This window comes from Sciurus vulgaris, assembly GCF_902686455.1.
Source record: "Sciurus vulgaris genome assembly, chromosome: 15".
Lineage (NCBI taxonomy): Eukaryota > Metazoa > Chordata > Mammalia > Rodentia > Sciuridae > Sciurus > Sciurus vulgaris.
The window spans coordinates 40,362,445-40,383,979 of record NC_136476.1 but is presented as its reverse complement, the minus strand read 5'-3'; the positions used below and the strand labels follow the sequence as shown (position 1 = coordinate 40,383,979).

Here is a 21,535-nt window from a genome sequence, read left to right as displayed (position 1 = left end):
ATGGATTTCACACAGGGGAATAGTTGGCCCCACTTCAGGGATAGCTCTAGCAGGAAGGTGACAAAGAAGAGCAGGTATGCAAGTAAATTGTGGAAAAGAGCAAGAAGGAAGCTGCCAAGTGGCAGAAAGAGCAAAGCAGAGGCTCCCTGTGAAATTCTTTACCCTGAATCTCCATTTCCAATCATCAGAACCTACGGGAAGTCTGACAGACTTGTAATGGGGAGCACACCCCCACCAGGGCTAGGGTTCCATACAGTGATGTCATGGGGAAGCCCAAGGCAGGCTGAGTCTCTGGGAGGGGGGAAATGAACCGGTATAAATGATCTCTCAGCACTATTTACAGAGGGACTTTCCTAATGAGTCAGAGTGCATCACAAAAGCACACCCAGAACCCTCCCAGTTCATACAAGAAAATAAGTTGCAGATGATAATCTACAAAAGGATGCCAGAATTCTTAGGAATCAATCCAAAACCCTTATTTACCAGATGAGGGTGCCGGGTGACAAAGAATTTTGTGGCAGAGTCAGAGGAAAGAATTTGGATGTCCTCCCTCCCCAGCTAGTGTTTCTTCCACTGCATTCTGTAAGCAGAACTTAACCAGGGGCCAAGGCCAACATGTTAACTGTACTTCACAGAAACCACTTGGCACTAGGAATCACATTCTGCTTTCTATAAAACTTTTTGGTTATATTTTTTTCATTGTTAAAAAAAAGTTCTTATTTGCCCTACTTGTATAACATTCCTCATAAAGGCTACTATTAAAAAGAAATCTCATTTTCCTTCTTATTGATATTTACAAATTTTACCTTCAGATATTTTTGACTGACAGAAGTAGATTCCAATAGTCTGATTATAGTTAAAGTTTAATGTGGGCACTTTTCCAAACAGTTTACAAGTCTAGCTGTTGTTTTTTACACTTGCATAATAAATATGGCAAACTGAATTCCCATAATAATGAAGATTGATAGCACAGAGAAGCAAGGTTATGTATAGAAGCTTTTGGAAGTCACTGCCTCTGTGCCTTGCATGGCAAGGACAATTAGCTCTTTGGGGTAAAAAAAAAAAAAAAAGACCTTATCACCAGTTCTCCCATATGGACAAAAGAATCTGCAGCAGTATCCAATAACAACTGAGTTAGAAAAGTGGGGATGCACAGGCCACAAGGAACACAGGAAGAGAAAAAAAAAAAAAAAAAAAAAGCCTTATGCTTTGATGAAAGCAGCCAGAGGGAAACAGTCTTGCTTTGCTCCAATAGCAAAAATTTAGGAGAAATCACTCCTATCTAATACTTTTTAATGTACTGTGGAGGTCAAGCTTTAAATGTGAGGTGTATAATGGAAAGGCTGATAAACAAAAAACAAAAGGCCAGGCCAATGAACCATCATGCTTATAAACTTCTCCACTTCTGATCCTGAAACCCTGTTAGGCTTACACAGGGCCTGTGCCAAGTCACAGCATGGAGGAGCCATGTCAAGGACTAGGTTAATGAACTGCCCATTACCTATCCTGCTGGACTCGAAAGGAGGAAGCTGTTATCTTACACTCAAAGAAGTCCTTGTAGAAAGAACTGTTATTACCCTGAGGAAGTGACTACAGAATCAATCAACAAGTAATGATGAGTTGGTTCCTCACTGTCCCTGTACAGAGACAGGAAGAGACACAGAAGACACGGGAGATGCCAGGGAGAAAGCACATGCAAAGCCCAAGGAGAAACCATCTACAAGTCCAACTGGAGCCCTGAGAGCAGCCGACTTCAGGGTGTCCTTTATTCTTATGGCAAAGCCAGGGTCTAAGCCAATATTGGGAATGAACCTGGGGTGCTCTACTACTGAGCTACTTCCCCAGATCTTTTCCTTTTTCTTTTTGGTAGTGGGGATTGAATCCAGGGACACTTTAATACTGAGCCACATTCCAAGTCCATTTTATTTTTTATTTCGGGGCAGGATATCACTAAGTAGCTCAAGTCCTCACTGAGTTGCTGAGGTTGCAACTTGTGATCCTCTTGCCTTAGCCCTCCAAACTGCTGAGATTTCAGAGGTGCACCATCATTCCCGCTGTGGAATCTACTTGGAGTCCCTCATGAGCTTTGTCTGTCTACCCCCACTTATAAAACGTGGCACTCTGGTTACCCACAGAGTGCCATGGTGACAGGGTTGAAAGCCAGATATACTCTGTCCATACAAGGGTATGCACCACAGGAGAGAAACCCAAAATTATAAATCTCAGAGCAGATTCTTTTTGAGATCCTTTTGAAGTACAAGTGGTTGGACAAAATTCTCTTAAGGGACAGATAAAAGGTCCACTTCTTTTCCCTGTTCAAATGGACTGTTTAATGGCCATCAGGAAGTTAGAACAAGTCCCAGTCCTAACCATGTTCTATCCTCAGTGGCCAAATGACTTGTGGCTCTGACAATGGAGACTTTATACAAAGTAGGACAAATAGATTCATTGCACCCAAGACAGCAGGAGGCCCAGGGCACCAGAAAATGTACTGTGGACAAGACTCCTGTGGATTCTCAGTAAGAATTTCTATTTTTAATTTTTGGTTTATGAAGAACATCTCACATGGATACCAGGACCAAGGACAAGGGAAGAATGAGGAAAACAGCACATTACAAATGGGAAAATGAAAACCATAATGCATTCTTTTTGGTCTTTAAGTTCTAGACCAAGACATTTTTTTGCTTTCCATGGCAGACCTGATCACAAATGAAAAATGGTTGTTTTTCCTTTAAATTCTTAAGGTATTTCTTTGCATGTTTGACAAAGGACCTGAGGACTGAGTGCACATGCCCAAACGCCACTGGGCCCACTGCCCTCTCCCCTGGTATGCTGTCCTGTTTTCTGCAGCACATTCTCAGCCTGGACTCCCCTTTACTTGCTGGGATGTAGCAGAAAAAATAAAAATAATAATAAAAAAAAAAGACTTTCAGAAAAGAATGACCCTACTTTCTCACAAGAGCCTTGTCAGACTCCTTCAAGGGTTTATTTTATGATTACAGCAATAATCTCATATTTCTGAAAAGAAATCAAATAACCTCTAAGGTATACATGGCATGGCTGATGCACAGTCCATGCCGGGGACTGACAGATGAGAAAGGACGTGCTTTAGTTATGCCATCTATAAAGTCAAAAGTCTTACTATCTGATTACAATTCTTTATTTGTTACAAAATGATGTTAGAAAGAATAAAATCAATCTTTTACTTTTAGACAAAAACAACGTCCCTACCCTTTGAAGATTACTTTAGGATGAGGATGTTTTTTCTGAGGTAATATGCTAGCAAAGTTATGGCAATAGGCCTAAGTGTATGTCTCTAGATCAGCCCCCCAAAAATCCATGGGCAGTGCTGGGAAGCCTGACAGACAGTGTAGTTCAATTCTTCATTCTGATGGGGGACTGACACGTAGGTAGGTGAGTGATCTGCTTGAGGCAAAACAGAGCCAAGATGAGATCTGGGACTGAGTACTCCTGCCCCTTACCCTGCAGCCCTATGATCTGTGGGGCAGGCATGTAGAATGTTACAGTTCTGTCAAACAAGTTGAAGCTCTGGGAACCTTAGGGCAAAAACAGCACAGCCTCAGGCTCACTTCTCTTGCTCAATGACAGCACCAAGAGAGAAGTCAAACATTTGCCTCAATAAACACGCACAATCCACTTTATTAAGAAATGTGTTTTCAGTACAGCACATAGAGGGCATTACCCACAAGGCAAGAGGTTCTAGTTTTCTTCTCAATGACATGTTCAAACACATACATGCCCACGTCTGGTTAAATGGAAGCCTCGTGGCTCAATCAGGGGTACTATCATTTTAGAAAATGCTGGCCAACAGCAGTAAGATACAAGCTACACAATGTAATTTTGGAATTTCTAGTGGCCACATTAAAAAAATAAGAGAAACAGGTAAAATTAGCTTTAAATCTTATCTAACCTAATTTATCTAAAAATTTAATCATTGAAATATATGATCAATATAAAAGTTGAGATTTCATCATGTTTTGGGTATATTCCAAAGGAAATGAATTCAGTATATAGAAGAAACAGCATGTCCAAGTTCATAGCAGTGTATTTACAATGCCATGATGTAAAATCAATCAAGTTGTATCAGTGCATGAATGGATAAAAAAAATAGTATTCCATTATGTGAATGTACATACAAAATGGAATACTATTTAACCATAAAAATGAAAACTGTCACCTGTGACAAAATGAATGAACCTAGAGGATATTATAAGAATTGAAATAAGTCAGGCACAGGACAAATACTGTTATGATTTTACTGATGTGTAAAATTTAAAAATATCCAACTTAGAAGCAGAGAGTAAAACAGTGTTCATCAGAGGTTGGAAAGATGTTGGTCAAAGGACATTGAATTTTAGTTAAGCAAGAAGAAAACCTTTTTGAGATCTATTGTACCAGCATGATGATTATATTAATTGAAACATATTATGTATTTCAATACTGTGAAAGTAAAAACCAGATGTTCACCACCAAAATGGATATAATGTGAGATATAAATTAGCATGATCAATCATATTAATCATTGTATAAGGTATACATAAACCAAACTCTCCAACTGTATCCCATCTATATATACAATTAAAATTTGTTAAGTAAAATTAAAACTCTCACAATAAAAAGCTTCAAGAGCTTCTGTGTCCTGCCCTCCCCTCCTCCTTGTGGTTCCCACACATCATCTTTCTGAGCTGGGAGTGACCAGTTACAAGAGCATTTTAGATGATTGCTCACCTGTCAATGAACTGATCAATGACGACGATGTCACCGGGCTGAATCTCCTCCCTCAAGGAACCACAAGCTGTTGTCACTATGACATGCGTACAGCCCTCCTCCTTCAGAGCCCAGATGTTTGCCTGGTAGTTGACTTTTGAAGGCATAATGGTGTGCTGCCTCCCATGTCTAAGGGAAAGAGGACAAAGATGGTAGACAAGTGGTCAGGGCATCTTAATACTGTTAGAAAAGGAGACTAATTAATAGCAGTGTTTACTGGTCTTTTCTATAAAAGCATTTTTATTGACAGAGGAGGAATGAGAAGATCAAGCAATAACTAGTCTACAACAAGCACAGACTAGTTCATCTTAAAATGCAGGCCAGCTTTATATTCCATACATTAATTTTCCCATAAGAGCAGGTAACAACTTGCTTAGAATCCACATTCCAAGAAGGCCTACTGCATCTATCATGTAGGGGCATGAACACCCCAGAGTGAGGCATGTGGTCTCACGTGCACCATGTGTAGAAAACAGAAATGGAAGCCCGAGTTCTCAGTTGGGTCTTTCCATTCCTTTCTGCCTGACCCCTAAAAAGCTAATGAAAACTTGAAAGGTATGAGAATTCCCAGTCGTTTGGAGTGACATTAACAGGTTTTGTTCAAGAACTGATTACCTGACTCATGACCACTGTGATGGTCTGCATGGTGACTACCAAAATTCTTATGTTGAAGACCTAAACTCCACTCCTAACTTGGAATGTGACTGTTTTTTGGAGACAGTTCTTTACAGAAGTAATCATATTAAAATGAGGTCATTGGGGTGGGCCCTGATCTAATATAATGGGTGCCCTCAAAAGAAGGGGAAATTTGGACACATATATAGAGAGGGAAGAGGATGTGAGGACAAAGACAAGACAAGACAAGCTGAGAGAGGCCTGGAACACGTCCTTTCCTCACGGCTCTCAGAAGGAAGCAGCTCTGCCAACACCTTGGTCTTGGAGTTTTGGCCTCCGGAACTCTGAGAAAATTCATTTGTTATGCAGGGCAGCCATTCTGCAGCACAGTAAATCAATATAGCCACCAATGCTTCCTATCATGCTTCAATAAAACCCAGCACTTTACCATAGATTTCCATCTCCTGGGTCCCAGCTTAATGACACATCCCAGCCCTTACCTCTACCCCTCCTAACCCTGGGCTCATGGCTCTGCTGTATCCACGCTCACTCCTACTCAGGTCTCAAAGCTCTTTAGTTCTCAACTCCAAGATCACTTCCTCTGAGAGGTGCTTTCTATGACCACCACATCTACATCACATTGCAGTTCCTCAAACTCATTTTTCTTTATAGCGCCTCCCAGCACCTCAATCTATCTCCTTTTTGTGTTAGTCATTTCAACTGGAATCAGCCCAGAGGGTGATGCCATGTCTGCCTTCCTCCCTGGCACCTAGAACAGGACACCTGCAAAGTAAATGGTTTGATTTGTTAGACGAAAAAATGTGTTTGGTTAAATTTCTTTGATTGCTTGAAATACACAACAGCACACACACACACACAAACACAACTACCTGGAGGGACTCCAATGATCAGCTAGTAAAGGGAACTCAATTTCTGAAATTATTTCTAAAAATTCATGTGCGTCACAAGGCATGCTTGGAGGCTATATTTCATAAAGAAACCTAAAATTATCTAGGCTGCTTGAATAACTAAGACCCATCATACTCTACCACAGAAAGGCAATGCCCAACGTCAAGTTTCTTTTCCATGTGATCATACGGAAGGAATATCACACAAAACTTACAGTATTTGATGATGATTAGAAATTTGGTCTTGTTTTTGTTTTGCCTTACATATTTGCTTATATTTTTTGGTGAGAACACACATTTACATTCTATTTTACATATGTGTAAGGTTGACTTTCTATGTGTTTAATATTAATACTCACAAAGACATATCTAGAAAAAAAGACTAGAAATAAATATATCCAAATATTAAGAAAAAGTTGGGGCTTTGAAGTAAAATTCTGAGTTTGAAGCTCTACTACTTACTAGCCCTGTGACCTATCATTCACTCAACTCTCTCAGCCCAGTTTCTTTTCATCTGTAAAATAGATAATGAAACACCTACTTAATAGGATTATTATTAAATATTCCTTATAATTATCATGTTTACAGTTAAAAAGTATCTTTAATGTCTTTCCTGATTAACAACAACAGAAGTATTAAAACATCAAAATAACTACAGACAAATGTAGCATATGGGGGCTTCTATCCTGAGTTCATAGATGTCCTCTCAGAAGGTGGGGAGCATCTATACTCAGAGAGTACATATATCTTTCTGAAGTTGGTCTCCAAAACTCTGATTAGATATTTCAAAAGAAATTTTAAAAACCAAAAGCAGTTCAGAACCACTGCATTAGAGGGTCAAACATTTCGCAGCCTGACAGGTTAGTTCAGGAATATAAAAGCCTCAGCGTCAGGCCATATTGCCAACAGTCTCCCCTGAGAGCTTGGAAAAAATTAAGCAATTCTCTAGCAGTGACCACAGACCAACAGAGGAGGTGGCCTGAAATCACTTTGGCAACCATCTAAAACAAATTGAGGGTCCCATGTTCATGCCCTGCATAATCCCTTCCCCTTCAGCATGGGTGGACTGGAATCACTTCCAACTATTAGACTTCAGCAAAACTGCAAGTCATTCCACGACCAGGCTCCACCTTGCTGGCGTGCTAGTGACGTCCTATTGGCCCTACTGAAGCGAGCTGCTATGAGGTGAAGAGCTGTGGGGAGGCCATGGGGCAGGGAGTGTGCGCTGCCTGTAGGAGCTAATGGCCTCAGTCCTTCAACTGAGAGGAACGATTCTGCCCCAAATACGGAAGCCTGAACAAAACTTGAGCTCCATATAAGAACAAGCACTGAATACACCTTGCATGACCCAAGCAGAGGACCTCATGAAACTGTGCCAGACTCCTGACCACAGAAACTGTGAGATGTGTGTTGCTAAATTTGTCATAATCTATAACACAGCAATGGAAAAGTAATACATGTAGTCTGATTAACTTCCAACTGTGTCATAAAAACAATGTTGACTCCTTTAAATAGGGAGCAGCGTGAGCCTCAACCAGGGAACAAGGGTATAGGCACTACAATCAACCCACTTCAGGGACCCTATCCCCTCTCCACAAATGCGTAACTACTATACAAGGAGCTATGAATGAAACACTGTTCTTCATGTTAATTAGAAAAAAAAATGAACAAAAAATAAATTCTTCTTGCAGTTAGAACTGACATTAGAGTTTCAATTTTATTCAACAGATTGCTTTTCCAACCTCCAGGAGTGGAGTAGAACATGAACTCTTTGATTTCCTACATATGCACTGCTTACCCCAATAATTAATTAAATAATTAAAGGTGGTTAAGATGTTCTGACTCCCCCAACATGTAAAAGCTCATGCCTGTAGCGCTACTCTTCCAAGAATTTAAGCTAAATTTAAATTTAGTGATAATATTGTAAAAGCTCAAAATACCTACCTTGCAAGGAGGACACAATCAACATTTTTTATCTTCCCCAAAATTAAGGCATCAGATGGCTGTATACAATGAAAAACAGTTACACCTCAGTGATTTTAAAGACACATAAGCAAACAATTTAAAAAGCTGCCATTTAAATTGCTAACCTACAATAGATTCAAGGAGACTTGCAGTCTGAAAATACAGCTTAGAAAAGAGTCTAGATATGATTGATTAACATAATCATCAATGAATATGCATTGAGCTCTCTACTGCAGACTCTGGTTCTGAAGGTTGCTGGAGGCCTACATAGGTAGCACTTAATAAGGTCATTTGTAGCAAGTATTCAGGGACTCTGATGGCAGATTCATCAAATTTAGACGTGTCAAGGGTATATGGCAGGCTCAAGAACAGGTGTGAGTGAAAGGAAGAGAGGTAATGAGATCACTGTCACAGGATGAAGGACTCAGCAATAGTGCTGTCTGCTTGTGTTAACCAGGTCTCAGATGGCCATGGGGTGACCTGAGGTGATTCAGGGCAAGACTCTGCTCTGAGGGGTTAATGATGCATGAGGCTAAGAGGAAAGCCAAGATGACACAGGACCTGGAGGTCATGAGGTCAATTCAAAAACTAAGCTAAACAGGAGGATTTGATTAGAAAGGACAGATGCAGAGATCGTCAGAAGATCAGAGGAACTACAGTATTTGGAAGTGGCAACAGAAAGTAGAAGGCAGACACCCTCACCCTGGCCTGGGTCAGTGACACAGGGGCCTGGAGAATAAGCAGACTGTCTTGGAAAAGGAAGAGTACTTCCCTCCCAGTGCTACGAATACCCACTGTGTTCGGATCTCCAAGACAATCCTCCTCTGGCTCTGGGCTCACTCAAAAAATTGCCACTTTGTAATGGTACTTCATCCTATTAGTTATCAACCTGTCCCCTAAGTTAGTGTGCTGTGACCTATGGTCTCTGAATTAGAAGCGTATGTATTTGAATGCAGACTTGAAAAGCATAGCCATTATGTCTAAAATGAGTGTCTGCTTTCTAGCAACATAAATTGAGAAGTCACTTACGGACATTCAAAAGCTGTGCTGTCAAAAACAGGGAGCTCTGAAACATCCTTACCCTGGGCTGATGAAACCCAATGGCAAGACCCCACGCTCTGGCTGGAGCAAAGACCTGGGCTGCCCATACAAAAGCAATTTTTTTTTCTTTTAATTTAAAAAGCAAGCCAGTAAGAAGTGGATAAAGCTAACATGTCTCTACTAAATAGATATTAACCTTGCCAAATGGAGTATCCACATATTTTTCAGTTCTTCCTTCTAAAATTTCTGGATCATCCAGGCCTGTTCCACCAATTATTCCAATCTAAGGGAGGAAAAAAGATCATCACAATGGGTCATTTTTCATCAGAAACAAAATAATTATTTTAAATGAATTCACTTACTTGTATTCATAGGTTCTTCTCCATTTCTGCTAAGCCCATTTAAAAAAAATTGAAAACAACTGAAACACATTCAAAAACATTTGAAGATCTTCTTTTGTTTGGAAATAACCAAAATGTAATTTTTTTGACTATATCACATTTATTTCTGACTGAATTACAAATAAACAGAGAGACATTTTTAGATATCTAATTAAGTAACTGACATCATCTGGAAGGAGACAGTATTTAAACAGTCAGAAGCTAGACACCATACCACTGGAAATCTCATGGAAAGTGACCGGAACAATCTCTCCAACCCTAAGGAAAAGGTTTAACCCTATTGAACAAAGTAGCTTTTGGAACAAAAAAATTCAAAGTTAAGAATTACTTGAATATCTAAAGTAAGCCATTTTTAGGTCAGGTTATATAAATTGATTTATATCAACATAGAGGAAAATGGCTCTTTTTCTGGCCCTAATTTCCTGGGGGGGAAAAATCAACAAATTGAAAATAAATAAATAAATAAACAAACAAATAAATAAATAAAATTCGGGAATTTAGTGGGATCTTGCTGAAAATTCTGTTGGTTTAGTACATTTCCTTAAGTGGCTAAGTCAGTTTTGATGGAGCCACCTTGTGGTACATTACTGAAACCACGGGTTTTATTGTTTTATGTCATTTAAACATTATAAGTGAAGATTAATCAACATTAGTTTTCAAATCAAATCAACAGCAGTGTTCCCTTTAGTCAATACATTAAAACCATCTATTTGAATAGAATTTTTTTTTTTTAAAGAAATCACAAGGCCTTTTTGCAAACCTGGCCCTTCGTTTAGCCTGGTCTCTCCATTTCATCCTTCATTTCACGTACCCTCTGAAGCCCCACAGGTCATAGGAAGGTTAATAAACTGTCCATCCAAGTCTTCATCTTGGTCACAGAAATAAATTGCCAACTCTAAAAATCAGCCTATTCTTTGGAGATTCAGCTACTCAAAGAAATCCTCGCATTTTTACTTATGAACACTTTGAATTGATTACTTTTAGATATTGCCTGGGCCATGGCCTGGATTCTGGATTTAACACTGGACCCCTCAGGCTTGTATATACAAAACAAATCTAATTTTGGAACCATTCCCTAGTTTTTATGCTAGTCTGGCAGGGAAGCAGTAATTAAGAAACGCTAGTGGGGCATGGTGATGCCTACCTGTAATCCCAGTGGCTCAGGAGACTGAGGCAGGAAGATTGCAAGTTCAAAGCAAGCCTCAGCAACTTAGCAAGGCCCTAAGCAACTTAGTGAAACTCTGCCTTGCTCGCATGGCAGAGCGTGGGGGGGCTGCTGGTTATGTGGCTCAGTGGTCGAGTACCTCGGGTTAAACCCCCCCAGTCCCCCCCCCCAAAAAAAAAGCTAGCCAGGAGTCCTGCTGAAATTCTGCATCCCAAACTTCAGTTCACACCATCCAGGCTGTATGATGGCCCTGCATTAGACAATTGACAACTCAGCCCTGAGCAAGGCATATATAGTATTTGACTAGAAAGCAAGTAGTCCATGCTTGCCAGGAAGACCAGGATGGAGTCTCTGGCATTGAAAATATCTGCAGGCAAGCCCATCCACTCTTCCAACTAGCTCTAGTAGTTTATGGAAACCCATCTTCCCAGGGTAACAAGTATAGCAACTGGGTGGGGTATTGCCACCCCAGGAAATTGGACAGCCAAGATGGAGGCTGGTAATGCCAAAAATGTGGCCAATGTCGCCATCTGCTGGCCCTACGTCAAAGTACAGTTGAAATGAAGCCTCCAAGCATTGATGACCTAATTCTATTTACACATTTGCAAGTCTCTAAACTCAACTATCAACTCAATACTTGCCTTGAAAATGAAATGACTGTGTCTGAGTATTTACATGTGAGATGTACTGTGTTAACTGCTTCAGAGGCCTAATTTGTTATTTAATCATTACACTTACCCTATGAGACAAGCCCTATACTATTATACCCATTTTACAAAGAAGCAAAGATAAACACAAAAATGAAGAAATTTGTGTAAGAGCAAATCCTAGGGAGCAAAACTGGTATAGGGATCCAGGTGCCTAAGACTTAACCATCATGATATGCTATGTCCTAATATCCCATGGAGTCTTTCTTGACATCATGCTCTATTTAAAAAGTTTTGTAGTTTCCATGTTATGAGGAAATATGCTCAGCAGGGTCAAGTTCTTGACCAAGGTCAGAGAGCAAGCAAAGAAATAGTACCTCTGGGTATCAGATGAGTGACCATCTCAGAGGAGAAGAAGGCTGATCACTGATAACCTCATCCATTCTCAGGAAACAATAAAACCTTGTAAGACACATGGGCTGGATCACCAGTCCCAAGTTCAGGTAATTCTAGACTGCCTATGAAATATGGCCTATGGTCTGAGATGGGATTTCTGGGTCAATTGTGCCCATCACACACAAAGTTCTAAAATGGAAATTCCCTGGTCAATCGAGGTCACTACAAGATTTTGTCAGTTCCTCCCACATTTTCACACTGACAGACCACTAAGCCAGTCTTCTCAAAAAGAGAAATACAAGATTTGACTTCCTCTGAGACTATGGAAGGATCTGTCCAAGTGGTGGTTCACCTAGCCAGAATGGTTACACCCAGCAAGGATGAAAAGGTACATCCTAATCCCTACCCTGTGTGCACTTTTCTTGGTACCTGGCCCCAGGAGACTTCATCTATCCTACCTAGTCTTAGGACCCATCACTTTGAGACATGGACACCCTACTTCAAGAATCTGGTGTTCTATGATGGCATTCTCAAAAGAGATGGACTGCGTTTGAGTGCTTCAACTCTCAAAGAGGTAAGAGTCAGAGCAAAAGCCGGCACAGTCTATGGTCTGAGCATTTCAGTCTGTCAGCTCTGGTTGCTGCTGATAAGTTTGGTAAGCTCAGCAGATAGAAGTCCTCATTATTTGGCCAACTAGGCTTTAAAGTCTCTGAGGACTTTTCAAAATCCCAGATGTCCTATACGGGAAAAGAACAGCCAAATGTCTCAGACTGGCAGGCCTATTTAAAACCTGCAATATGGTTCAAACATCCTTTGTGAGGAATGATTATGGGCTGAGCTGTGCTCCACTCCCCCAGATTCATGAAGTTCTAACCTGCAGTACTTCAGAATGTGATGGTATTTGGAGACAGGGTCTTCAATGAGGTTAATAAAGGTTAAATGAGGTCAATGGGAAGGGCCCCAAAACTGGAATCCTAAGAGGAGTGATTCAGACATCTGCATAGAAGACTGCGAGACGCAATGAAAACATTGCCAGGGATAAGTCAAAGTCAGAGAAATTGACCCCGTTACATTCTGATTGTGGACTCTAGAACTGTAAGGTAAGAAGCTTCCATTGCTTAAGTCACCTGTCAGTGAGCTTTATTATGGCGGCCTGGTAAACAGGGATGTTACATTTCAGTCAGAGAAGCCTGATGGCCCCACAGATCAGAACACTTTGATCAACCTCTCTTACAAGTCCAATAAGGAATCACTCTCTTGAAGACACACTTCATTCCTGAAATGCTACAGTAATTTTTGAGGGTTTTCCTCAAAGCTCACTGTGTTCTTTAGAGCTCTCCTTCACAGGATCTACCAGAGTTCCTCCCAAGTCAGCTCAGGGATGCTGAACTTTCAATGCCAATGCTCAGGTCCCAAACTGCAGAGATTCTGATTAATGAGAAAGGCAGAATTTGTTTTAAAGCCCCTCAAGTGGTTTTAACGTACACCCACAATTAAGCATGCTGCTCTAGGGCTTAAGCCACAAATTTATAAAATGTGGCCTAGCTGAGTATGATAGGCTGAATAATGGCCCCTATGTTCATCAGTTTTTTGTAGCTGTGACAGAATACCTGAGGAAATAAATTAAAGGAGGAAAAGTTTATTATGGCTCAGGGTTTTAATCCATGGTCACTTGGCCCTGTTGCTTTGGGCCTGTGTGGAGGCAGAACATCATGGTTAGGAGTGCATGGTAGAGGAAAGCTGCTCACCACGGTTACCAGGAAGCCAAAGGGAGAGAAGGGTCCTGGGTCCCAGTATCCCCTTCAATGACCTAACTTTCTCCTCCTAGGCCCACCTCCTAAAGGTTCCACTACATCCCAATAGCACCACAGGCTGGTGACCAAGCCTGTAGCAAATGTCTTTGGGGGACATTTAAGATTCAGACCTTTAACAGCACCCCAAAGAGATTGTATTTATATTCAAATTCTCAGAACCTATGAATGCTAAATGACCAAATCAAGAACCATGAGATGGGGAGATTATCTTGGATTATTTGAGTGGGCCCTAAATGTACTCAGGAAGGAGATCCTTACAAAAGGGAGGGCAGGTCAAATGAAGGTGGTGGGATCTTGGGAGCAGAGGGAGAGAAAAGGGGATGTGATTGTGGGGTCGTGAGCCATGCCAGGCTGATGACTCCAGAAACTGGGAAAGGCAAGGAACTGGTCTATCTTTTAGATCCTCCAAGAAGAGGATACTGACAGCTGGATTTTAGCCTTGTTAGACTCATTTTGGACTTCTGGCCTCCAGGCCCATGAGAATATACTTGTCATTTGAAGGTACTCAGTCTGAGGCACAGCAGCCACAGGAAAGCAACACTGAGTAAGACTCACCATTAGAGTCTGTTAGAATGTAGGTGCCAACCCTTTCCAAAGCTCTAGGGCTGGTGGACATTTAACATCCTGGGGTTTGTTGAAGTCCCGAGTTTCTGGTTCAGCAGGGCTGGGACAGGGCCCAAGATCTGCATTTGTAACATCACCAGGTGAGGCAGATGCATAGAAAGTTTTGAGAACCACTGGTTTAGATGCCTCTGAGGTACAGACTAGAATACGGGGATTACAATCACAGGTAAGGATCCAGCAAATATTTACAAATATTTATGCTATGTTTCATCTTCCTTACCTATGAGGGTCAGATTTCTACTTAATCTACAGAATTATCATGAGTCAAATGAAATACCACATTAGCATCAGTTACTGTTTCAGTTCACCTTATTAGCCCCAGGCAAACATGCGCAAAATCAAACTAAACTTCCTCAAAGCAAAAACTCCCCTTACTTCCTTGTTTTTCTCTGCCGGTCTATACACAAACCTGGCTGCTCCTAACTCTCCTCACCAGGCAGGCTTTCAGGAATGCAGTACAGGGGTCTCCAATCCATTGTCAAGTGGTTCTCCGGGGGGTGTCTGGAAACATGGGACATTTGTAGCTGTCACAGTGATTGGGGGGAGTACTGCTCGTTTTTGGGCAGGGGTGTGCTAATGATGTGCTCTATGTCCTTCAATGTTCAGGGCTGTCCTATAAAACAACCATCCTGCCCCAAATGCCATTGTGTCCCTAGGCACACAAAAAAGGGCTGATTGGTAATTCAATTTTCAACAGAGGTGTGTGTGTTGTACCCCAATTTTAGAGTACCACATAGGGACTTTCAGTCTGAAGTCCTCTGCTGGCCACACTTGAGAAAGCCAGAAATAGTTTTAAAGGCTCAGTCTCCACAAACAAGACACCGACTTGCCACTTTCTTTCCTACCATTGTTTTGGTAGCTTACTACCTGTCTAAAATGGGACACACCTGTTGGGAGCAGTGAATAGATCACTGCCTTGAACGATGTAACCCTGGACAGTGAGGCGCCACTTGCTTCTGGGAATCTTTTGGTGCAAAAGTGCCACAAGTGCCGAGGGAAACACCCATCTGCAGGTGACTCCACACTGCTGATAGGGAGAATTCCATGCTTGTCATGGAATTTACTAGTTCAAAAGCCTCGAATTCAAATCCTAGCTGCCCAGAAGTAGAAGAGATGGGCGCAAACTGATAAGGCCCAACTAAGCTATTTTGCTCACAAACTTCCTCCTGTTTACCTGGAAGAAGTCTTTTCACAGTGAATTCCTTTGATGTTTATACCTATATAATAAACACGGACTCTTGCTCTTAGTTAAGCCAAACTCTATCAGGGCTGTTACCCACCGTGTCACTTTTCCACTTATAATTGTGTCTTTGTCTTAATTTTTATGATTTCTAATTTTCCTAATCTGACCCACCACCTATATTTAGAGAATTGTTCACTCACCAAGCAGGTCACTGCAAATCATATCTCCTCCTTGCCACAACAAAAAAGATTAAAAGGTTATTTTTTAATCTCCCAAAGTGAAAGTTGGGCAGTTGCAGGGGAAGTCACAGCCCATTGAGAGACCCCTTAGAATACACTCTCTCTGGATGCCAAAGACCTGTTTGGCCTTTTGCTTCTGCTATGACTGAAGCAAGAGGACAATATCTCCCTGAGGTCCCCCTGGACAATGCCAGGTGTTAATCCCAAGGCCTTTGAGTCCTGCTGGCTCTGTTCCTGGCTGCCCACCTGTTATTCTCACCCCCTGCATGAACCACACCCAACTATAGTGAACTGTAGACTATCTCAATTACTCTTCTTCTCAGGGGCTTCCTTCCTCCCTCAATCCAACATCACGCTGCACCCACTTTATTCCTATAGCAAAGAGGCCCCATGGCAACATATGTCCCAGCCTGCTAACCAGCAGTATGTCAGAGGAAGGAATTCTATATTCACCCTCTTTGCTTCAAAGAGTCACTCATGGCTCCCATCTCCTAATTGAAAACGATCAGCAGTATTACCATCCTTTGGGTTCCCCAGGTCAGAAACAGAAATCCTCCTGTTTCTCTTGCCAATCTCCATTCTACTACCTCTGAGGCTATCACCGCAGACTAGAGCACTAGTGCCACAGCATTTGGCCTGATTTAGCTCTTTCCCCATGCGGGCTACTTTATACACAGCAGCCAAGCAATCACTTAAAAATGTAAATCAGATGCTACCTCTCTGCTCAGAATCCTTAATGGTTCCCAGAACACTTAGAATCAAATTCAAATCATGGTCTATATGGAAGGTTCAATAAATAAGCTGCACCCACCCAATTTCTCAACATGCACCAGCACTGAGATTTCTATTCCTAGGACTCCAGCTCACTTCTTCCTTAGACCTTGGTTCCAGCTGTCTTGACCCCTATCTTTCCTCAGGTCTTCACATGGTTCTTTATCCTCATTTTGTCTATTAGTTTGTATTTAATCTGCTCAAGCTGCTATAACAAAATACCACAGACTGGGTAGCTTATAAGCAACAGATATCTATTTATCAGTCTGCAGGCTGGAAATCCAAGATAAAGGCAGATTCAGTGTCTGCGGAGAAATTGTTCTGGTTCATAGCTGAGGCCTTGCATGGTACAGGGGGACAAGGCGGCTCGGCTCTCTTTCAAAAGAGCAATATTCTTTGGGTGTGGTGGTGCACACCTATAATCCCAGCTGCTAGGGAGGCTGAGGCAGGAGGATTGCAAGTTCAAAGCCAGACTCAGAAACTTATCAAGACTTTGTCTCAAATAAAATATAAAAAAGGGTTGGGGATGTGACTCAGCAGTCAAGTGCTCCTGGGTTCAATCCCCAGTTACCCTCCTCCAAAAGCACTATTCACATGCCTGAGGGCTCTATCTTCAAGACTAATCACCCCCCACAAAGCCTACCTCCTACTACCATCACACTGGAGATTAGGTTCAATATATAAAATTGGGGGAGACCACTGCACAGCTTAGAATTTGCTTTCCTAGAGGCCTTTTCTGACCCCATCATTCTGTTTCACTCTCATGTTGGCTAGCCTTTCACCTCCATTAGAAGATAAGCTTGAAGAAAAGAGGGACATTGTTTTACTCAAAGATGCACCCCCAGTGCCTGGCAAGTATTCAGTACATACTTTTGGACAGGATTCAGCCACTAGACAGCTAGATTTTAACAATAAACAAGTATCATGCTTCCAATCCCAATTTGATGATGTTTTTCACCTTTATGATCTAACTGCACCTCCTAAACCAAGGTGACTGAATTTAAGTTCCAACCCCTATTAATAGTTGTATTTTACAAAGGGAGGTACTGGGGCTAGCATTAACAGAGTGTCTAGAACTGGGCTGGGTGTGTTACGTATTACTGTGCTTAAATCCAACACTTTCAAAGTAGGTGTGATTGGCGTTCCTCTGACAGCTGAGGACCCTAACCTAAGGCTCGGGGTAAGGTTCTGAGGAGGAAGTGTTAAGACCATCTGGGATATCGACTGAGCCTCCAGGCTCCATAGCTCTTTCCTCCCCTTTCTACCTTGAGCTAAGCTGCAGCACCCTCACCCCATACCACCAACCAAACTGTGGTTTAAATGACCAGATGAAATGATGGCAGTAAGTCAGGTCATATGTCACCTGCCAGTGATGTCAATGAGGGCTCAGACATACAACTGTGCCCCTACACCAGACCTGGAGAGTGTTCAGAGGGCTCAGGGAGATTTACCTGCTCTGTGCATGCATTCCACATTCCCCTTCCTAAGCCTGGATGTCCTCCTGACTCACAATAAAACAGGGTACAGAGAAATTTCAGAAATGCCTCATATCTAGTTGGTGGAAGGCCAGGTTCTAGATCCAATTCTGCCATTATCTAGGTCCTGCTGTATAATTCTGGACACCTTAGTTGATCTTTGACATTTGCAAAACAGTGTGGACATATGGTCTTGAAGGAAAAGTGCTGCCACTACTACACCACGATGAAGGGAGAGAATATGGTTCTTATTAGCTGTTTTGCCCTGGACACAGGCACCTCACGTTATCCACACAGGATGCTACCTTAGCAGTCAGGGAAAAACGATGTTGGCAACATGGATTCTCAATGATGAAGTTGTCACCTGTTCTAGCCTCACAGAGAGAAATCAGCAGGCAGGCCTAGTTCCATTTGTACCTCTTAATTTTATACCTAGCAGCTTGCCAAGAACAAAAATATACATCATTCAATATTTACATCAGGGCTTAAATCATACTGCCTGTTCTGTACTTAAATGCACTGCATTATTTTACGGGGAAACTGTCATGGAGAATGCTAACCAGATTAAAGTGAGGCAGTTTTAAGGAAGATCCTTCTTTCTGATGGTGCTTTAAATGAATTCCTGTAAGAGAAAACTGTGACCTAATGATACCTAACATAATTTAATTGTTGGAAAAATGGTAATTTAAAATCAATTTAAGCTCTCTCACTTATAAACATTACTATTTAATAAGTTTCAACCATATGTAAAATATAATCCTAACCCTCCCAATAATTTCTGCAGTGAAACCTGCACATCATAGATACTTTAGGAAATGTAAACTTTGCACATGAGTTTCATAAACACCCTTTCTACTTTGTTCTCTCTGACTGGCTGGGAGAGGTCTTCTATAAATGTAAATAACTCTTCAAAACGCAAAAGTTTGAAAACATCTAATTCTCTCCTTGTAAGTGGTTCATGAAGCACTGGAAAAACCTAACATACCAACCCCTCTCTGGCTGACTACCAACTTATCCCGGAGAAGTGGTTTATCCCAGAAGAGCTGCACACAAGTCAAGGAACCGAGATGGCTTGGAGAAGACAGCGGACCTTGTGCCCCATGGGCAAGAAATTTCTAAAACTGAACCAGGTTAATTGCGTTGTTGGTCAATAATAAACAGTTCACAAAAGGCCTGAAGTTTTATCAAAAAATTTTGTGTACTGTAATTCTACTCACACTCCACTAAAGGAAAGAAGTGTTTAAAACTCCAAGGAACCTCACTGCAACTCTCAAAAGTCACGCCCAACTCTGGCCAGAGCTTCCCTACACGCTTTGATCCCACGTGCCCAGACCTCTGAGGACCTGGGGCTTAAGGAATCTAAGCTCTTAACTTTCCAGAATGCAAACAAAGCAGCTTCAAGTCAAAGGCCTCCAGAGCGAGAGCGGCCCTATGGAAGAGCCGCCTGTACTCCTTTATGGTATTTAAATAAAAGTCTCAGATCCCCACAGCATTGCGCTGAGCGGAAAACTTCAGCAAGGAGAAAGCTAAGTTTGTAAGAAAAAGAAGCCGGAAGCTTGCAAAAGAGCAAGTACGCAGCCCTCCCACGTGGGCCGAGGATAGTGAGAGTCAGAAAGCGGAAGCGCGAGTCCCGCAAGGCACCAGGCGACAATCGCAGCAGCTGCAGAAGCTCGGCCACCTGAGGCAACAGCAAGCTCTAGCCGGAGCACCTCCCGGGAAAGGAGTGGTGCCCGGGAAGGGTGGCAGCGCGGGCGAAGCCAATGGCTACCCATTGCCCCTCTCAAAAGGACTTGACACCGCCCTGCAGGATGAGGTGCAGATAAGCCCCAACGTTGGGGAGAGGAACACAGATAACCCCTCCCGGAGGGCAGCGCCCCAGCCCCTCGCTGCCGCTGCAGGGCTGCACTGGCAGGGCGCACAGACCAGAGGTGCGGTCCGCTGGAGCCGAGGCGAGAGGATACCCGCAAGGCGGACCACAGCCGCCGGGCGAGCTGATCTCACCTTCACAGCAGTGGTAGCGGCGCCCGAGGCCATGTCTGCGCTGAGGAGAGGCTGCGACAGAAGAGCACGCCGGGCTCAGACGCGGCAGCCGGGCCAAACACACCGCGCGGGAGGCAGCAGCGCGGAGTCCGGGGGTGGGCCCTGACTCCTCCTCTTCCTCCCCGGGACAGCTGGATTGGCTGCGCCCGTGGGCTCTCCCCCGCCACCCCCCGCCTCAAATCAAGGTTCCCTCGTCCCGCCCCTTTTGCAGACCTTTCCGGTTCTCGGGCTTTCTTTCCTTCACGCCCAGTTGTAACGGGTTCACGAGAGTGGTAATAATGGGTCGGTGTAGGGGAAACTTCTATTGATCCAGACTCTCGCTTTGTACTTTAATTAGCTCCTTAACTTTCACCAGAACCCTGTAAGAAGAGCAGTACTCCCAGGTCGGCTCAGTACCAGATGCCTCTACGCCCCGGCAGCGAAACCGGGCCCGGCTGCGTTCCAGAAGTTCTCGCGGGAGGGAGAATCCTCGGGGGAGAACTGACTGGCTGAGATTTCCTCCCGCGCCGGTGTGGGCGGGGCGGGGCGAGGCGGGGCGGGCCGGGCCGGGCCGGGCCGGGGGCGTGGTCTGCCCTTCCTACCTCGGTTCACCAATCCTTCAATTCCCCACCGGGATGTAGCAGGGAAGGGTAGACACGAACCTCGGGGTTGCCAAAAGACTGAGTAGCGTGCTATTGGTTTGCACATTATGATTTATTCATCTTAGTTTGAGGGGTGGCTTTCAAGGGGATGAAACCCCCAACTGGTTCCCAGCCCGGTTCCAGCAGGCAAAGGCCTTCTTTAACCCTATCTACGCTGGAACAGCATCCAGTACACCTAGATTCAGAATCTGGACAGATGTTGCCATCATTCAACACTGGCAGGATGCCCCGCTCCCTACCAGCCCTTTATTGGGATAATAGTGTATACATATGTATATGTATATATATGTTATAGTGCATATATGTATATATATGTTATACATATGTAAATGTATATATACACACATATATACATATATGTATATATGTTATAGTGTTATACATATGTATATGTGCGTGTATTTTTTTTTTTTTTTCTCGATGGAGTAACCTCTCCTAAGCAAAACACTGGCTGGTAGCGATCTTAAGAATGGTCTCTGAGACGCAGAAATGCTGCAAATGTCTGGTGGGTAGGGGGTCTGAGGAAGGAGATACATACCTCTTTCCCTACCGCAGCGAAACACAGAAACAATACACAAGTACAGTTTTACTCAAAATATCACTGTCTTTTTAACCTGGATGCTGCCCATAAAACCTGCTTATGTAAACAGTATATACATTGACTCTCCCATTATTTGCATTAGCACTAAGTTTTCTCTCAATGTCAATTTTTCTGCTGCAATTACCTATTTCTTTTAGGTCATAAAATGAAATAGCAAAAGGAGTAAAAGTAGATAAGGTGCTTCCTTGGAAGGGCAGGAGGTTGAGAGTTCTTCATAGATG

The 21,535-nt window shown here is 42.7% G+C and overlaps 1 protein-coding gene across 4 annotated transcripts in view; it reads right to left on the bottom strand.

Annotated features, from left to right (window-relative positions):
• MTAP (methylthioadenosine phosphorylase) overlaps positions 1-20,481 on the bottom strand; it is a 39,292-nt gene extending 18,811 nt beyond the window's left edge. The window contains exons 1-5 of one of the 4 annotated variants that reach the window (XM_079112427.1): positions 20,286-20,481; positions 14,296-14,504; positions 9,514-9,600; positions 8,256-8,314; positions 4,750-4,917 (exon numbers count right to left, since the gene is read on the bottom strand). In XM_079112427.1, the coding sequence (XP_078968553.1) occupies positions 4,750-4,917; positions 8,256-8,314; positions 9,514-9,600; positions 14,296-14,298 (317 nt within the window). In that variant the 5' untranslated portion in view covers positions 14,299-14,504; positions 20,286-20,481. Of the gene's footprint in view, positions 1-4,749; positions 4,918-8,255; positions 8,315-9,513; positions 9,601-14,295; positions 18,048-20,033; positions 20,203-20,285 lie in introns of those variants that run through there. The other 3 variants (XM_079112426.1, XM_079112428.1, XM_079112429.1) reach the window with 3 other exon arrangements.
• Between the last annotated feature and the right edge of the window lie 1,054 nt (positions 20,482-21,535).